Below are 14133 nucleotides of genomic sequence, written 5' to 3'. Positions count from 1 at the left end.
TACCCTACCTCTCGCTTAATGATTCCCCATGACCCTCAATTGGACTAAGTTGTTAAGAAAATGAAGGAATATCTTAGAATCAACATAAAGACATGCCAAAGATCATTAACAGTGACTTCTCTCTTGTTCTTTCAGGATATCCCAGCAAGCTGGAGTCCAGGTTCCTCAAGCGTTCTGGGCTTTCTCCAGGACAGGAGAGTCACACAGCAGCCATCGATCTCCATGCGCCTTCTCAACATGGAGAGCTGTGAGAGAGCTGCTTTGTTTGGCTGGAGCTCCATAACTCAGCTCACAGCCTGAGCAGAAACACAAAACAACTTGGAGGAGCAGCCGAGGACCCAAAAGTGGACCATAAACACGACTTTCCAGGCTAAGCACATCAGGAGCATGACCGCCATCATCAAACCTTCATGGATGTGTTGCTCCATGGCCAAGGCCACCTTTCTGCTGTGGATGGGGCTGGTGTCCATATGTGTGGCTGCGATTCAAGTTCAGCAGCATCCTGTAGTCACAACAAATTACGGAAAATTGCGTGGAGTGAAGGTTACATTACCCAATGAGATTCTAGGACCGGTGGAGCAGTATTTGGGAATTCCATATGCACTACCCCCAATGGAGGAGCGAAGGTTCCAGCCACCGGAGCCACCCATGTCCTGGCCAGGCATCAGGAATGCTACTCACTTTGCTCCAGTTTGTCCTCAGTTCTTGGAGGACCGCTTTTTACTCAATGATATGCTCCCTGTGTGGTTCACCGCCAACTTGGATACAGTAGTCACCTACGTCCAGGACCAAAGCGAAGACTGCCTTTACCTGAACGTCTATGTCCCCACTGAAGATGGTAGGTGCTTGTTTCATAAATGTAATTTTGCTGCTCATTGGAATTTAAGGATAAGACATCCATGTATTTTTTTGTTTACTCTTTAAGTCATTGGAGTGTATCTGGGGTTATATATACCTACAGGCCAGCTGCTGATGGATACTGGTCCCTAACCCTAACCTAAACCCGAACCCTATACCTCAGTAAAACATCATTGGTTTGCTTTCACGTCTTTGATTAATTATCATAAATCAGAGCAGAATGAATGTTCTTTGTTCTAAGGCAGGGGTGTCAAACTCGGGTCCTAGAAGGCCGGTGTCTGGTATGTTTTTGTTGTTTCTCTCTACCAACACAGCTGATTCAAATCAAATGGTACCAGCAGCTTCTTGTCAACCTATTTATGAATTTTGGTCGTGTGTGTTGGAGACAACAAAACCTACAGGATACCGGCCCTCGAGGACTGGAGTTTGACACCTGTGTAATAAGGAATCATAGTTAAATTGATGTATAACATAACGCTTCAAGTTAGTTCAGCTTTAACTCAAGGCATTTTGAAAGTTTTTACTCCAGTTTAATTTAATTCAAACATCCATTAAATGATCATCATTAGTCCATTTTATAACATCTCTGTTTGTACAAATCAAATCTTAAACTAAAGGATTTAGACAAATGTTTTCTCATTTTTAAAGACAACAGTGTCACATATTTATACATGGAGATTATAAAGAGAAGCCCAGAGCCTCATGGGACCCCCCCTCCCAAGGCAGTAGAACTAAAGGGATGGATGAGGATCACCAAGTCAGACCTGACAAGAAGATTTATCAATAAATCTAAAGTTTGAAGCTTGATCTTAAAGGTAGAAGCCTGAAGCCAAACTGGGATCTGGTTTCACAGTGACGGTCTGAGTACTGAAGTTTCTGCCTCCTGTTCTTATTTTAGGTCCTTTAGGAACCACAAGTAAACCTGCAGAAAACTTGCAGCCGAAAGGCCTTAGTGCATCTACTCCAAATACTGTATTTGAATAATTCATTGAGCAATATTTTTTATCGAATCGATGTCAAGTCGACGGGGATGTTCACATCGGTGAACAAGTTCCATTCGGTGATTTAGTAAGTTTATTTTTTCTACTTTTCCACTTCATTCACAGTTTTTATCATTATGACTGAGCATCTTTATTACTTTTCTCTGCTTCTTTGAGCTAGAAGCTAGCTGCCAAAGCAGAACCTCAAGTTGTCCCACACACATCCCAAAGTATATCCTGAAGCGGCTGCTGGTCCAGCTTCAGCTCATGGACCCTTCCAAACACCCAAAGCTCTCCTCTCTTTTCTAAGAATTATGAGGAGACTCATTTTAAATTTTGTTCTAGAGAAATCTCATTCACTTTTACTGCAGCCTAATGAAACAATGATAGACTGAGTTCAGCTGTGCTGCACTTTCCAGTTTCACAGCAGTCACAGTGGAATTTCACCAAAACAAAAAGAGATCTGATCAAGCAAAACTGGAGTGTCAGAGTAGACAAAATGGCTCAGTGACGTGGTGGTTTAAGTTTTATGGCAACAAAATTATCTTTATTAAAGGACAAGACTTAATGGCATCAACCGGGGTTCCTATGGAAACACAATCTCAAGTTTTTAAGAAAGTTCCGAAAATTGTTTAGATAGAAAAGAAAAAAAAAAAAGGGAAAAATTATATTCTTTCCTCTGACAAACTCTCTAAAATGAGTTTGGAGGTTGACCAAAAAGAATTTTAGATTTGGCCTGATACCACTAATAGTCAGAAATTGTCAGAAATTCTGCCAAAAGTAAGGCCATCAGGATTCTAGGATTCTCAAAACTAAAACTGATACTATAGAAACGGAATAGTAATTTTATTTTTCTACTGCCCAAGCTAACCACACACGGACACATAAAGACTGTATTGAGTTGGTAGGCAGAGAAGCCGATGCACATGAGGCAGTGTTGTTGTAACATTTACCATTAGTATTATGTTTGCAATTTGGTGTTATTACTCATTGGAAAAGTCCCCAAAATAAAACAGTAACATGCTGAATATGCAAGGTTGAAGTTTCCATAGTTGACACCAATGCCTGAAAACCAGCAGCTTCATAAAACCTTTGGGTTTTTGTCACATTGAAAAAGTTTTTTTTACCTTAAAAGGAAAAGCACAACGAACCGCAGTAGCAACAAACTCTGGCAAATGCTTTTTCAAAACCTGAGAAATTTGGAGAAGAAATCCAGAAAGCCACCACAATAACACCGTTTTACAATCAGACCAGAGATTCCCACCCAATTTCTGAGCTCATGTAACAGACAGATATGGATGACCATGCCAGAAAAAGCTCTAAGATCCAGCAGAACCAAAATCAACCTTCTGATCACATCTGAGAGGTTAGCACTAAAACAGCGTGTCTTATAACCATGTTTGCACAATAGTTAAAAATGAATAGTTAAAAATGAATTTTGGGTCCAAATTGTTGATTTGTTTGGGTTTGAACACACATTTGCAAGAATTATTTTACACATTGTAAATCATATATTTAGTATTTGCAGCCGTTTACCGGGCTGAATTTCTCTCCATAGCTTGTAGATTTAAAGAAGTCAGCCTCTGTGTGAGTTTTAACTGAAGCTCGGTGACGCTAGCTTGTTTTCCACTCTCTTGTGTTTAAGTGAGCTCTTGTGTACCCAAGTAGGTGAGATAATAGCAGCAGCCACTTCATCCATTCAGCTTTTATAGCCTGGACTCAGTGTGTGTTCTTTAAAAAGCACAGCGGGTTGAACACAACCTGGAGCCGTTGGGGGGTCAGATGAAGCAGCATGGTGCACCGATAGACCCAAACTGGACTGATAGGGAGGCGCATTACCATGTGTGACAGCCTGAGATCTTTGACAGCTTTGGGCTAAATTTAGTCTTTGCTCTTTAATACATGGTGGATTAATAGGGGGGTGTAACCTGACAATCCTGCATTCAGTGCACAGTTGGGAGCTTTTCTCAAATAAAGCTGTATCTCAGAAAATAATAAAAAAAAAGCACTTAAAAAGACAAAAATCATTAAATCTACCCATTTAATCTACTTTTATGTGAATCTTCTACCCTGTCCTGCACAGTTGTGTCTAAACTAGTGATTGCAGAGACACTTTCTACTGGTTTATACCTGAATTACTGATCTTTCCATTAAAGTTTTAGCTTCTGTTTAATCTGTGCTTGTATTTTACATCATTGGAAACAAGGGGAAAATCTGTTTTGGGGCATAAAACGTCCAAGATTTTTGAAAAGCTTATTAGTTGGATAAAAGCAGGACTTGTATAGTCATTTTTAAGGAATTAATATGCATATTTTTAATTATGTAACATTACATTTTTAAGACACAGCCATTAAATAGCTATTTAAAAGTTTGTCGTCGTATAAAAACTCCACAAACTGACCAAAATGGTAACTTTTGAGTAGGCGTGTGCTCTAAAACACAAGCACTACAACTCTATCCATTAATCTAACAGGGTTTTAAAAGGTTTCCATCAGACTGAGTCATGTAGACATTGTGACACATGACACAGTACATTAGTCCAGGAAGCACTATGTCTCTGAGCTGTTTTTAATGGAAATCTGAAAGCACTGGCAATCGGTGTGGGTTCAGAGGTGAAATGAACCTGTAGGAAAACAGACTGTGATTATATTGGCTCACTGGTTTCCACATAAACTCATTGTGAAATACCGGCTCTGTCTTTAGCTGAGTAGATTAAGTAAAATATGTCTGTTCGAAAGTTCAAGGATCAAAAGTATGACCTGGTTCTTAGCAGGTCAGTATAGTCAAAATGTAGAAACAGCTTGTGAAAAGGTTTACGCATGACCCAGAAGCTTGTAGAAGCTTTTTTTTAAATTTTTTTTTTTAGCATTTTTGCTGCATGAGACACTTTCAACCAAGATTTAGATGTAGGACGAATGGACCCCTTTGAATCTAGAACAGTGTTTAACCTTCAAACTACAAGGCAACACTTTAGGGGGTGCACGAGAATAATTTAATTCTCTTCGAGATTTAATCCCACTACCACTATACAAAGTTTATGTACACATTCCGGCTCTGTAAATGACTGGAGGAACAACAGAAGAACATCTCTAAAATGTTAGACATTTTTCCTTGAAAATGGTCTGAGGTAGTAGCGATGACAAAAGGTTGGCCATGAATTTCGTCATGGAGGACTAGTTTTCAACATGTTGGAAATATGTCCCTTTATAATGTTTGCAATTTTAGGCCCTGATGCAACAACGTTGCTTACTTCTGTTTACAACCAAAAAGATATCCCTTTGCTGAAAATTGATTCGACACCAGGATACCATGGATACCATAGAAAAATAAGATTGAGAACTACTGCTCTGGTACGTATTGGTATCCAGAGGAGTTCATGGTCCACTCAATGACTGCATGTGTCGCAACTGTGGTGGAGGTGTGGACCCAAATGCAGGAGAAGGGAGCTAGAGATGTAGAACTTAGAGGTTTTAATCACAGAATAAACAGAAGGCAGAACTCACCAGGGAAACATGGTCTAACACACCCAATGATCCAGCAACTAAAAACAGAAACCAAGCCGTATGTACACACAAACAGAACGAGACACGGGTGGAATGACTGAGCTAATGAGTCCAGGTAAGTTAATGAACAGGACAGCGAACTAGACATCAGGGAACTAAACCAGGAAAACTTCAAACTAAAACAAGAAACCAGGAGCTAAAGAGAACAAGAAACATCACACCTTGACATGCATGGTGTCCAGGTTCTATATCTGCAGAATAAATAACTAGAAATACAAAGGACAGCTTATCTAACCCCAAACACAAAACGGCAAAAACATACACCTAACATACCCTAATGTAAAAATTAACAGGAAAAAATGACCCGCAAAAATAAACGGCAGTTCTCCTGTACAACGCTAGTCTGGAAAACTACAGATAACACTGTAAAAATTAAACAACTTTTTTGTTTTTGGTTGTTATGATTGCATTGTTGTCTTTAATGATTGGTGATTTGGCACTTTAGTATTATATTCTGTGAAAGCAGACAAAAAAAAGTCTTATTTAATCTTAAATAAGGAACAACATAACATTGTAACATATCACAAAACCATAAAAACCAGACACAGCCAAAGGTTTATGCAAACTGACAGCATCTGGACCTGCAACTTTGTTCCGCTTCAGTTTCTTCAGTTGTGTCTTAACCTGATTGCAGGAGACAGACAGACTAGAGGTGGAGACAGAGGAGGTCTCAGAAGACAAAAAGGCTAGAGGTGGAGGCAGAGGAGGTCTCATAAAACAAAAAGGCTAGAGGTGGAGGCAGAGGAGGTCTCATAAAACAAAAAGGCTAGAGGTGGAGGCAGAGGAGGTCTCAGAAGACAAAAAGGCTAGAGGTGGAGGCAGAGGAGGTCTCAGAAGACAAAAAGGCTAGAGGTGGAGGCAGAGGTCTCAGGAGACAAAAAGGCTAGAGGTGGAGGCAGAGGAGGTCTCAGAAGACAAAAAGGCTAGAGGTGGAGGCAGAGGAGGTCTCAGAAAACAAAAAGGCTAGAGGTGGAGGCAGAGGAGGTCTCAGAAGACAAAAAGGCTAGAGGTGGAGGCAGATGAGGTCTCACAAGACAAAAAGGCTAGAGGTGGAGGCAGAGGAGGTCTCAGGAGACAAAAAGGCTAGAGGTGGAGGCAGAGGAGGTCTCAGAAGACAAAAAGGCTAGAGGTGGAGGTAGAGGAGGTCTCAGGAGACAAAAAGGCTAGAGGTGGAGGCAGAGGAGGTCTCAGAAGACAAAAAGGCTAGAGGTGGAGGCAGAGGAGGTCTCATAAAACAAAAAGGCTAGAGGTGGAGGCAGAGGAGGTCTCAGAAAACAAAAAGGCTAGAGGTGGAGGCAGAGGAGGTCTCAGAAAACAAAAAGGCTAGAGGTGGAGGCAGAGGATGTCTCAGGAGACAAAAAAGCTAGAGGTGGAGGCAGAGGAGGTCTCATAAAACAAAAAGGCTAGAGGTGGAGGCAGAGGAGGTCTCATAAAACAAAAAGGCTAGAGGTGGAGGCAGAGGAGGTCTCAGAAGACAAAAAGGCTAGAGGTGGAGGCAGAGGAGGTCTCAGAAGACAAAAAGGCTAGAGGTGGAGGCAGAGGAGGTCTCAGAAAACAAAAAGGCTAGAGGTGGAGGCAGAGGAGGTCTCAGAAGACAAAAAGGCTAGAGGTGGAGGCAGAGGAGGTCTCAGAAGACAAAAAGGCTAGAGGTGGAGGCAGAGGAGGTCTCAGAAAACAAAAAGGCTAGAGGTGGAGGCAGAGGAGGTCTCAGAAAACAAAAAGGCTAGAGGTGGAGGCAGAGGAGGTCTCAGAAAACAAAAAGGCTAGAGGTGGAGGTAGAGGAGGTCTCAGGAGACAAAAAGGCTAGAGGTGGAGGCAGAGGAGGTCTCAGAAAACAAAAAGGCTAGAGGTGGAGACAGAGGAGGTCTCAGAAAACAAAAAGGCTAGAGGTGGAGGCAGAGGTCTCAGAAGACAAAAAGGCTAGAGGTGGAGGCAGAGGTCTCAGGAGACAAAAAGGTTAGAGGTGGAGGCAGAGGAAGTCTCAGAAGACAAAAAGGCTAGAGGTGGAGGCAGAGGAGGTCTCAGAAAACAAAAAGGCTAGAGGTGGAGGCAGAGGAGGTCTCAGAAGAAAAAAAAGGCTAGAGGTGGAGGCAGAGGTCTCAGAAGACAAAAAGGCTAGAGGTGGAGGCAGAGGAAGTCTCATAAAACAAAAAGGCTAGAGGTGGAGGCAGAGGATGTCTCAGAAGACAAAAAGGCTAGAGGTGGAGGTAGAGAAGGTCTCAGAAGACAAAAAGGCTAGAGGTGGAGGCAGAGGAGGTCTCAGGAAAGAGGCAGGCTGGACGTGGAGGTCTCTGTATATTCTGAAGCTGAGGGAGGTGGTGCTGTGTTAAGGTCCATGACTGAGCTGCAGGCCAAGGGTGTTTAGTCTGTTGATTTGGAGGCAGGGGTAAACTAAACCTACTAAAACATGCATGTTCTGCTGATTAGCTCTGCCCAGACCTCCGTCAGTCTAATCCCCTTCAACTTGAAACCAATGATCTTTTTGATTTCTGATCCAACATCCCTCACTTTGTTTTGTTAGAACTTCTTTCTTACTTTTTCCTGTAGTCATCCTGCAGCTCCTCATCTTTGTTTCGAGCTGTCATTGTGTTGTCCTCAATAACTTCCTGTTGCGCTCCCTGAAGGCTCACTTATGGATGTTTTAGCAGTTTTTTCAGGTCATTGATGATCAAGAAGTTGTTATTGGGAAAGCATCTCATTGTTTTTGTTGAAACTATGCTGCCCACACCGAAGTTTCTATCATTTGTCCTGCCCTCAGTCATGGCACTGATGTCCTCTCTATGTGCTACACAAAGGACATTCCCATCTCTGTCCTCAAAGCGTCCTATCAGAGCACTTTCAGCTTCTTGTACCAGATTTTAACAGCCTGTGTGATAACTGGTTGCAGCTGAATGATGAGCTTGTAGATGGAGGTGAGAAGGTCTGATCTTTCTAAAAGTGGCAAGGCAGAGGGTCATTTTTAACAATTGCATAAAACAAGTCCATCATCTTATTTTGTCTGGTGGAGCAGCTAAAAACTTTTTGGAATGTTGGTCAAGTTGCAGCGAAGGAGACACTGAAGTCTCCAGTAATAACAGTGAATACATTAAGATGCTGTGTTTGTAGCCTAGCAACAATGTAGCTGATGACATCACAGAATACGTTTTACTCATGTGGCAAGCTCCGGCGGTCAAAAGTAAAGCCTATGCAGAAGTGCATAAAACTGCAGTTCCCCCTTCATCCACTAGGGGCTACAAACAGAGCAAATCCCAATAGACTCCCATGTTAAAAAGACCCAACTTCACAGCAGAAATAAACATGTTTACAGCCTGGTTCAAAAATCCATTTTAGGTTTAATAGATCAGGTTTACCTTCATGACAACTGTGGGGGGAGTGAATTTTTTTCTAACTCGCCCGTTTTAAAGTAATTTAATCTCGAAGTTCGGCAAACTTAGGGGAGTGTCCTTTTGATTGACAGGTACCCAATCTCCGGCTTCAAGTCAGAAGAACATAGAACAGCCGTGGTTTTTAGCTGGTTAATAACATGACTTAGCTTTAGCTCACTTACCGCCGTTAGCTGGTTAGCTCCCGTTATCTTGGGGTTAGCTCGGATAGCTTTTAGCTACAGAAAGCTGGGCGTTCGCTCAATGTCAATCATTCACCATGACGCTCACAGCCCCCCTCTCAGCTCCACCTCTTTGCCCATATTTGTATTTTTGAGGTGAGACTACGCGCATGACGCTGCCAAGATGGCGATGGTAGGAACCGCCCATCGAGCTTCAATTCAGCTCTTCAGAAACCTGTGGGTGACGTCATGGAGGCTCCGCCCATCTCTTTATATACAGTCTATGGTTTTACTATGTATTATATAAACTGTTCATAGAATAAGATAGGTAAACTATCTAGGCAAAAATAATGTCAACAAAAATTCACAACTAACAGTTAATGCAGTCATGTCTCGGTGAAAGAAAATTCTTCACTTCCTGTATTCTTTAGGAGACCTTGTTAACACTCGTCTATTTTGTTAGCAATTTCCCGATACCTATCAGGATGGTTGGAAGAAACTATGTTTGCATGTCCACTGTACTTCTCTCTGCCTTACTCCTGCATTATTGTCACTTCCTTGTCAACTTATTTGGGATTTTCCAAAGCATTTGTGTTTTAGAATCGTTGGTGTTGTTCCTTAAGGTTTTATTTTTTTCAGATGCATCTTGGCTAATCTGCTGCGATAATTTTTAAAGAAAAGTCTTATACCTGCAACCTTTCCAAACAAGCCTTTGTTATTGAATCTTTTTCTAATTGTACTATCAAAATGCTAACTGAGGCCTGGAGAGTCTGGGAGGTAGTCTTGGCGTTATGCATTTTCTTTAAGCATTAAGTCGTCTGACCTCGAAGCTAACTTACTGGGACGTTCACTTCTGGGATGATTGGCAGCTGCCTTGAATGTTTTTTACTTCTACCTTAGAATGATGGACTCCAAATAGTTTGGAAATGACCTGATTATATCACCCAAACTGACGGGCAGCAACAATTGCTTCTATAAGATCATCGCTGATCTTTTTCCTCTGTTCTTTCACTCTTAATGCAAGTTTCTGATGCGAAACAGATAAAAAGCCACTTCGGTTCAGCGTCTGATCTCAGCAGGGAGTGTCTCGTCTTGGTTAGAGTTCTCTTCACTGTCCATCAGTCTAATGCCCCCAGAGCTGGCTTTTTCAGAAATCCAGTGCAATGTCAAAATATCCTGCCTGCTGAGGATCAGGATGGGATTTATAGTTTCACGGGACCATAAGTGGGTTGACAGATTAAATGATGGCCTTTTGTTGATGTTTGATTTGAACTTGAAAAAGGAAATCCACCATGGACAGTGCTGAGAAACCTCAAATGACTGTGTTGTCATATTATTTTAGACTTCAAGCTGAATCGATTGGCTAGGCAGACAAAGCCCTGGCTGAAGAGTGACAATATGGTTGAAGTGTAAAAGAACAAAAGAGACTAATACCAAGTGTCTGTATTGTGGTGTACGGTTAGCTTTTTCACCAGTAGACTGAGAAGGTGGTGTGTAGTCGGAGTGAATTAATCAGACTGAAGATATTTCCTCAGGGCTTTTTCATAGGAGCAGACAACACTATGACTGCCTCACCTCCATTTTTTAATCATAAACATCTTCCACAGTGGATCTGTTAAACTCTTTACCCCTTGTTGAGAAAAAAGAGCCAGCTGTGGAGCTGTAAAGCTCCCTGTTCCCTTCATGTGACGTTTCAAAGACGCTAAAATCAGCTTAATGCTTCAGCAGCTGACATGATTTCCTTTAAATACATTTGTCTTTGTGCTGCATTGGACTGAGCTGCTGGTGAGGCTCAAATATATTTGATCAGAACTTTAATAAAAGAAAAGATTAATCAGTATTCAGAGATTAAATTGCTTTGGCTTCATCTTTACATTTCAGTGCCAAATATGTGTTTTGATTAAGAATTTATGACCAAATGGTGTGGTTGACAGCATAACTGATGTCTGGCAAAAAAAATAAAATAAAATAAAATAATTAATTACAGGCTATGTAAAGAATTTATCTCAATTAATCACATAATAGTTGCTCCAAAAAAACATCTTTTCATTTAAATAGATTTTGGTGTACGACTTAGTCAAACATATTTGCAATTGGCTAGGCTTGCACTGCTGAGTTCTTACAGGACAAAAAAAAAAAAAACCTTCCCAAACAGTTATAGAAAAACTAAATAATATTTTCCCACTTTTTTTTTTGTTCAAGTCTTTCAATAATCTTCAGTCCCTAATCAAGCTTTCAATATGTAACAATTTATATTATCTGTAACTCATTCTATGCCAACTGACTAACACAAAGTCAGAAGTTTATAAAAGAAAAACAAAAAAAGTGCATTTCTTAAGGAAGTGAATCATTATTCTGACCGCCACAAAAGCTATCAATGCAGGTAATTCACTTTTGTTTGTAGCATTTTAGTATATCTGAGACCAAACTCAAAATCCCCAGCCACCCAAAATCTGCTGTATGAATGTTTTTATCTGAGTATATATTTGTGTCAATAAGTAAATGAAGAGGTGGATCTCTTAAAGTAGACTGTAAGCACAGAAAAATGTGAACACTTAGCTGCTAAGACGTCATCATGAACCCTGCATGCTAACCAGCTAGCATAACCCTGCATGCTAACCCAGCTAGCATAACAATAGCTATGCTACACCGGTGTATTAAAGAAAAAAAACCTTCTAACAACACAGAAATACTGCAGTCTCATGATCTGTTGTTAATAATTTAATGATAGCAGCTAATTATTGTGATATTAACAGAAATGGCTTGTTTACAGTGGTTAATAAATCTCTTTGAAAAATGTTGATGTTTGCTGAGATGCATGTTGAATCGTCATATATGGAGGAGTAGATCCTCAGAGGCTGAGGTTTTTACTGGTTCCATTAAACGAAAAAAATGCCTTTTAATGGATTTACAAAATCCATTAAATACCTTTTCCCATCTTGTTTTTAAAGCCTAATGTTTTCAGAACATCTCCTGTCAGTATAGGTCTCCGTAATGGAAATTTAATGTGATTTTTGGTTAATGTGCATTAATACAAAAATACAGGCAGCAATTTTTTAATGATTTTGTTCGACTTGCATTATCATTTTAAAGAGAACATAAGCACCTTGGGATTCTGGCCAGATTTAGTAAGAAAACTTTAAATGCTACTAAAGGTTGTGATGGTTGAAATTCCCTACAAAGTCTGAGTGAGTCATCTTCAGAGAAACTTGCTCAATTGTGACTGCTTGTCCTGGCAGCTATTGTTAAAGCCTGCATAGCTCTGATCTTCTGGTCCTGTTGTAATCACTTAGTGGATTTGTAGTGCTCTAAGAGCCACTGAAAGGCAGTGGCTTTATGGTAGGGAGTCTTATGCAGGGAGAGGCAGAAGGAAATCACTTCAGGCTGGGAAACGACTTGGCAGACAAACATAAGACAGGGATCTGTGTGGTAAACTCGTCTCACAGCCTGATCTTTACAAACTGTACATACAGCAAGTATTTAACATTTGGAGGCTGTGGTTTTGTGACATGTGGTGCATGGTTGTAATCATGCTGTCTTCAAGGTAGCCCTGGAAAAGTACAAGATGCACATACAAACACTTTTGGTTGGTTGTCGCTGCTGTTTTTCTTCACAATTGTGTTCATTTGTGTTGCCTACAGCATTGTCCCTTATACTTATTCTCGTCCTGCTCTGTTTGCTTTTATTTTTTGTCTAACACAAATGCAAAGTTTGACATGTTCTCAGTGGTTTTTACAGGAAATACATTCATACTTTCTCTGCATGCTTCTCCAAAAGCCAGGTGGAGCATTGCCTCAATGTAAGATTTATTTAAAACAAACCTACACCATAAACAAGCAGCTTGTAAAAGAGTCTTTTAGCAGCAATAAATAGAATTTGACTTCACATTTCTTTCCACACTTGCTTCAGTTCATTGTTTGCAGAATTAGTTTCTGTCATGACATTCCAGTCTGGACTTTGACTTGATCAGATTTGGATCTTTGTTTGAAATTCTCATCCTATTGCAACTACTTTCTGCCAAGTTTCAGCTGTCAATGGTCCTTTATTTGACACTAGAATACATTGGTAAACAGAGAAGTTTATTGTCCGCTCAAAGACTGCAAGGTTGTCCAGGTTCTGTAGCTGCAGAACGAACAAGCGTGGATCATCAACCCTCCACCACTGTGCTCTATAACTGGTATGAGGTGTTGTTTGGTTTGTTTTAACACATTTTGCACCCTTTGTGCAACCTTTCCAAACAAACCATACTTGTTCAGACTTTAACTTCCCTGTCATAATATTCAGCCTTTAACATGCAAACGACTGAGGCAAGTGACTTCTGATGTCTATCGTAGTTATCTTTTGGGGGTTTTCTGAGAGTTTGAATTTGGGCTGAACTTGCCAGAACGTTCACTTTTTGGTAGACTGGTGACTGTCTTGAATGTTTTTAACTTCCATTGAAATTTAACAGCCTCAGAATAACTTGGAAATTATCATGTTGGTTTGGTTTCTGTCCTCCACCTCAGAACCCTGAGTCAGGTTCTGCCAGAGGTTATTCCTGTTAAAAGGGGGTTCATTTTCCTTTCCACTGTCGCCTCAGGATTGGGGGTTGGATCCAAGTCAAGACTTGATGCAGTCTGTTGGGTTTCCTTAAATAGGCTATTTATCATGAATAAGCTTAAATTGATTTGTCTATAAAGTGCCCTGAAATGAGACTGTTGTGAAATGGCACTATACAGTTAAAGCTAAATTTAGTTGAACTGAATCTTATAACCCTTCCCAGACTGACAAGTAGCAACAGTGCTTTTCTAAGGCCTTTTACCGTAATTTCCGGACTATCAGCATCTACTTTATTTTTTTTTTTACACGATTTGAACCCTGTAGCTTAAGCAATGATTGATTAACTCATTGATTTTTATGGGATAACATCTTAAGGGGACTACGTGACAAAGAGAACAGCTCAAGCTCAAGGGTAAATTTGACTTGAGAGGAAAGAAACATTGAAAAAAAGAAACCAAGAAAGTGTGTGATGAAGAAATTCTAAAGCTGTTTAAGTCAGACACTGAAGAAGACGTCTTTAGTGGTTTTTGGGTACAGGTGGAAGATTAAGGTAGCGATCAATGACTTCTCTTATATGCTGCTGTGCAACTAGCTGTTTTACAAGCACTGTTTGGATAAAAGCATTTATTTAATTAAAATGAAAAAAAAA

General features: G+C 40.5%; 1 protein-coding gene across 4 annotated transcripts in view; it reads left to right on the top strand.

Annotated features, from left to right (window-relative positions):
- Positions 1-450: 450 nt before the first annotated feature.
- Positions 451-14133, top strand: part of nlgn4xa (neuroligin 4 X-linked a) — a gene marked incomplete at its 3' end in the record, with an annotated part of 107375 nt that continues 93692 nt past the window's right edge. Inside the window, exon 1 of one of the 4 annotated variants that reach the window (XM_079263607.1) lies at positions 451-859. In XM_079263607.1, the coding sequence (XP_079119733.1) occupies positions 454-859 (406 nt within the window). In that variant the 5' untranslated portion in view covers positions 451-453. Of the gene's footprint in view, positions 902-14133 lie in introns of all 4 variants that reach the window. The other 3 variants (XM_079263609.1, XM_079263608.1, XM_079263610.1) reach the window with 3 other exon arrangements.

This window comes from Telmatherina bonti (genome assembly GCF_933228915.1).
Source record: "Telmatherina bonti genome assembly, chromosome: 24".
NCBI classification, from domain to species: Eukaryota; Metazoa; Chordata; class Actinopteri; order Atheriniformes; family Telmatherinidae; genus Telmatherina; species Telmatherina bonti.
The sequence above is the reverse complement of the archived record's forward strand: the minus strand, read 5'-3'. Positions and strand labels throughout refer to the sequence as shown.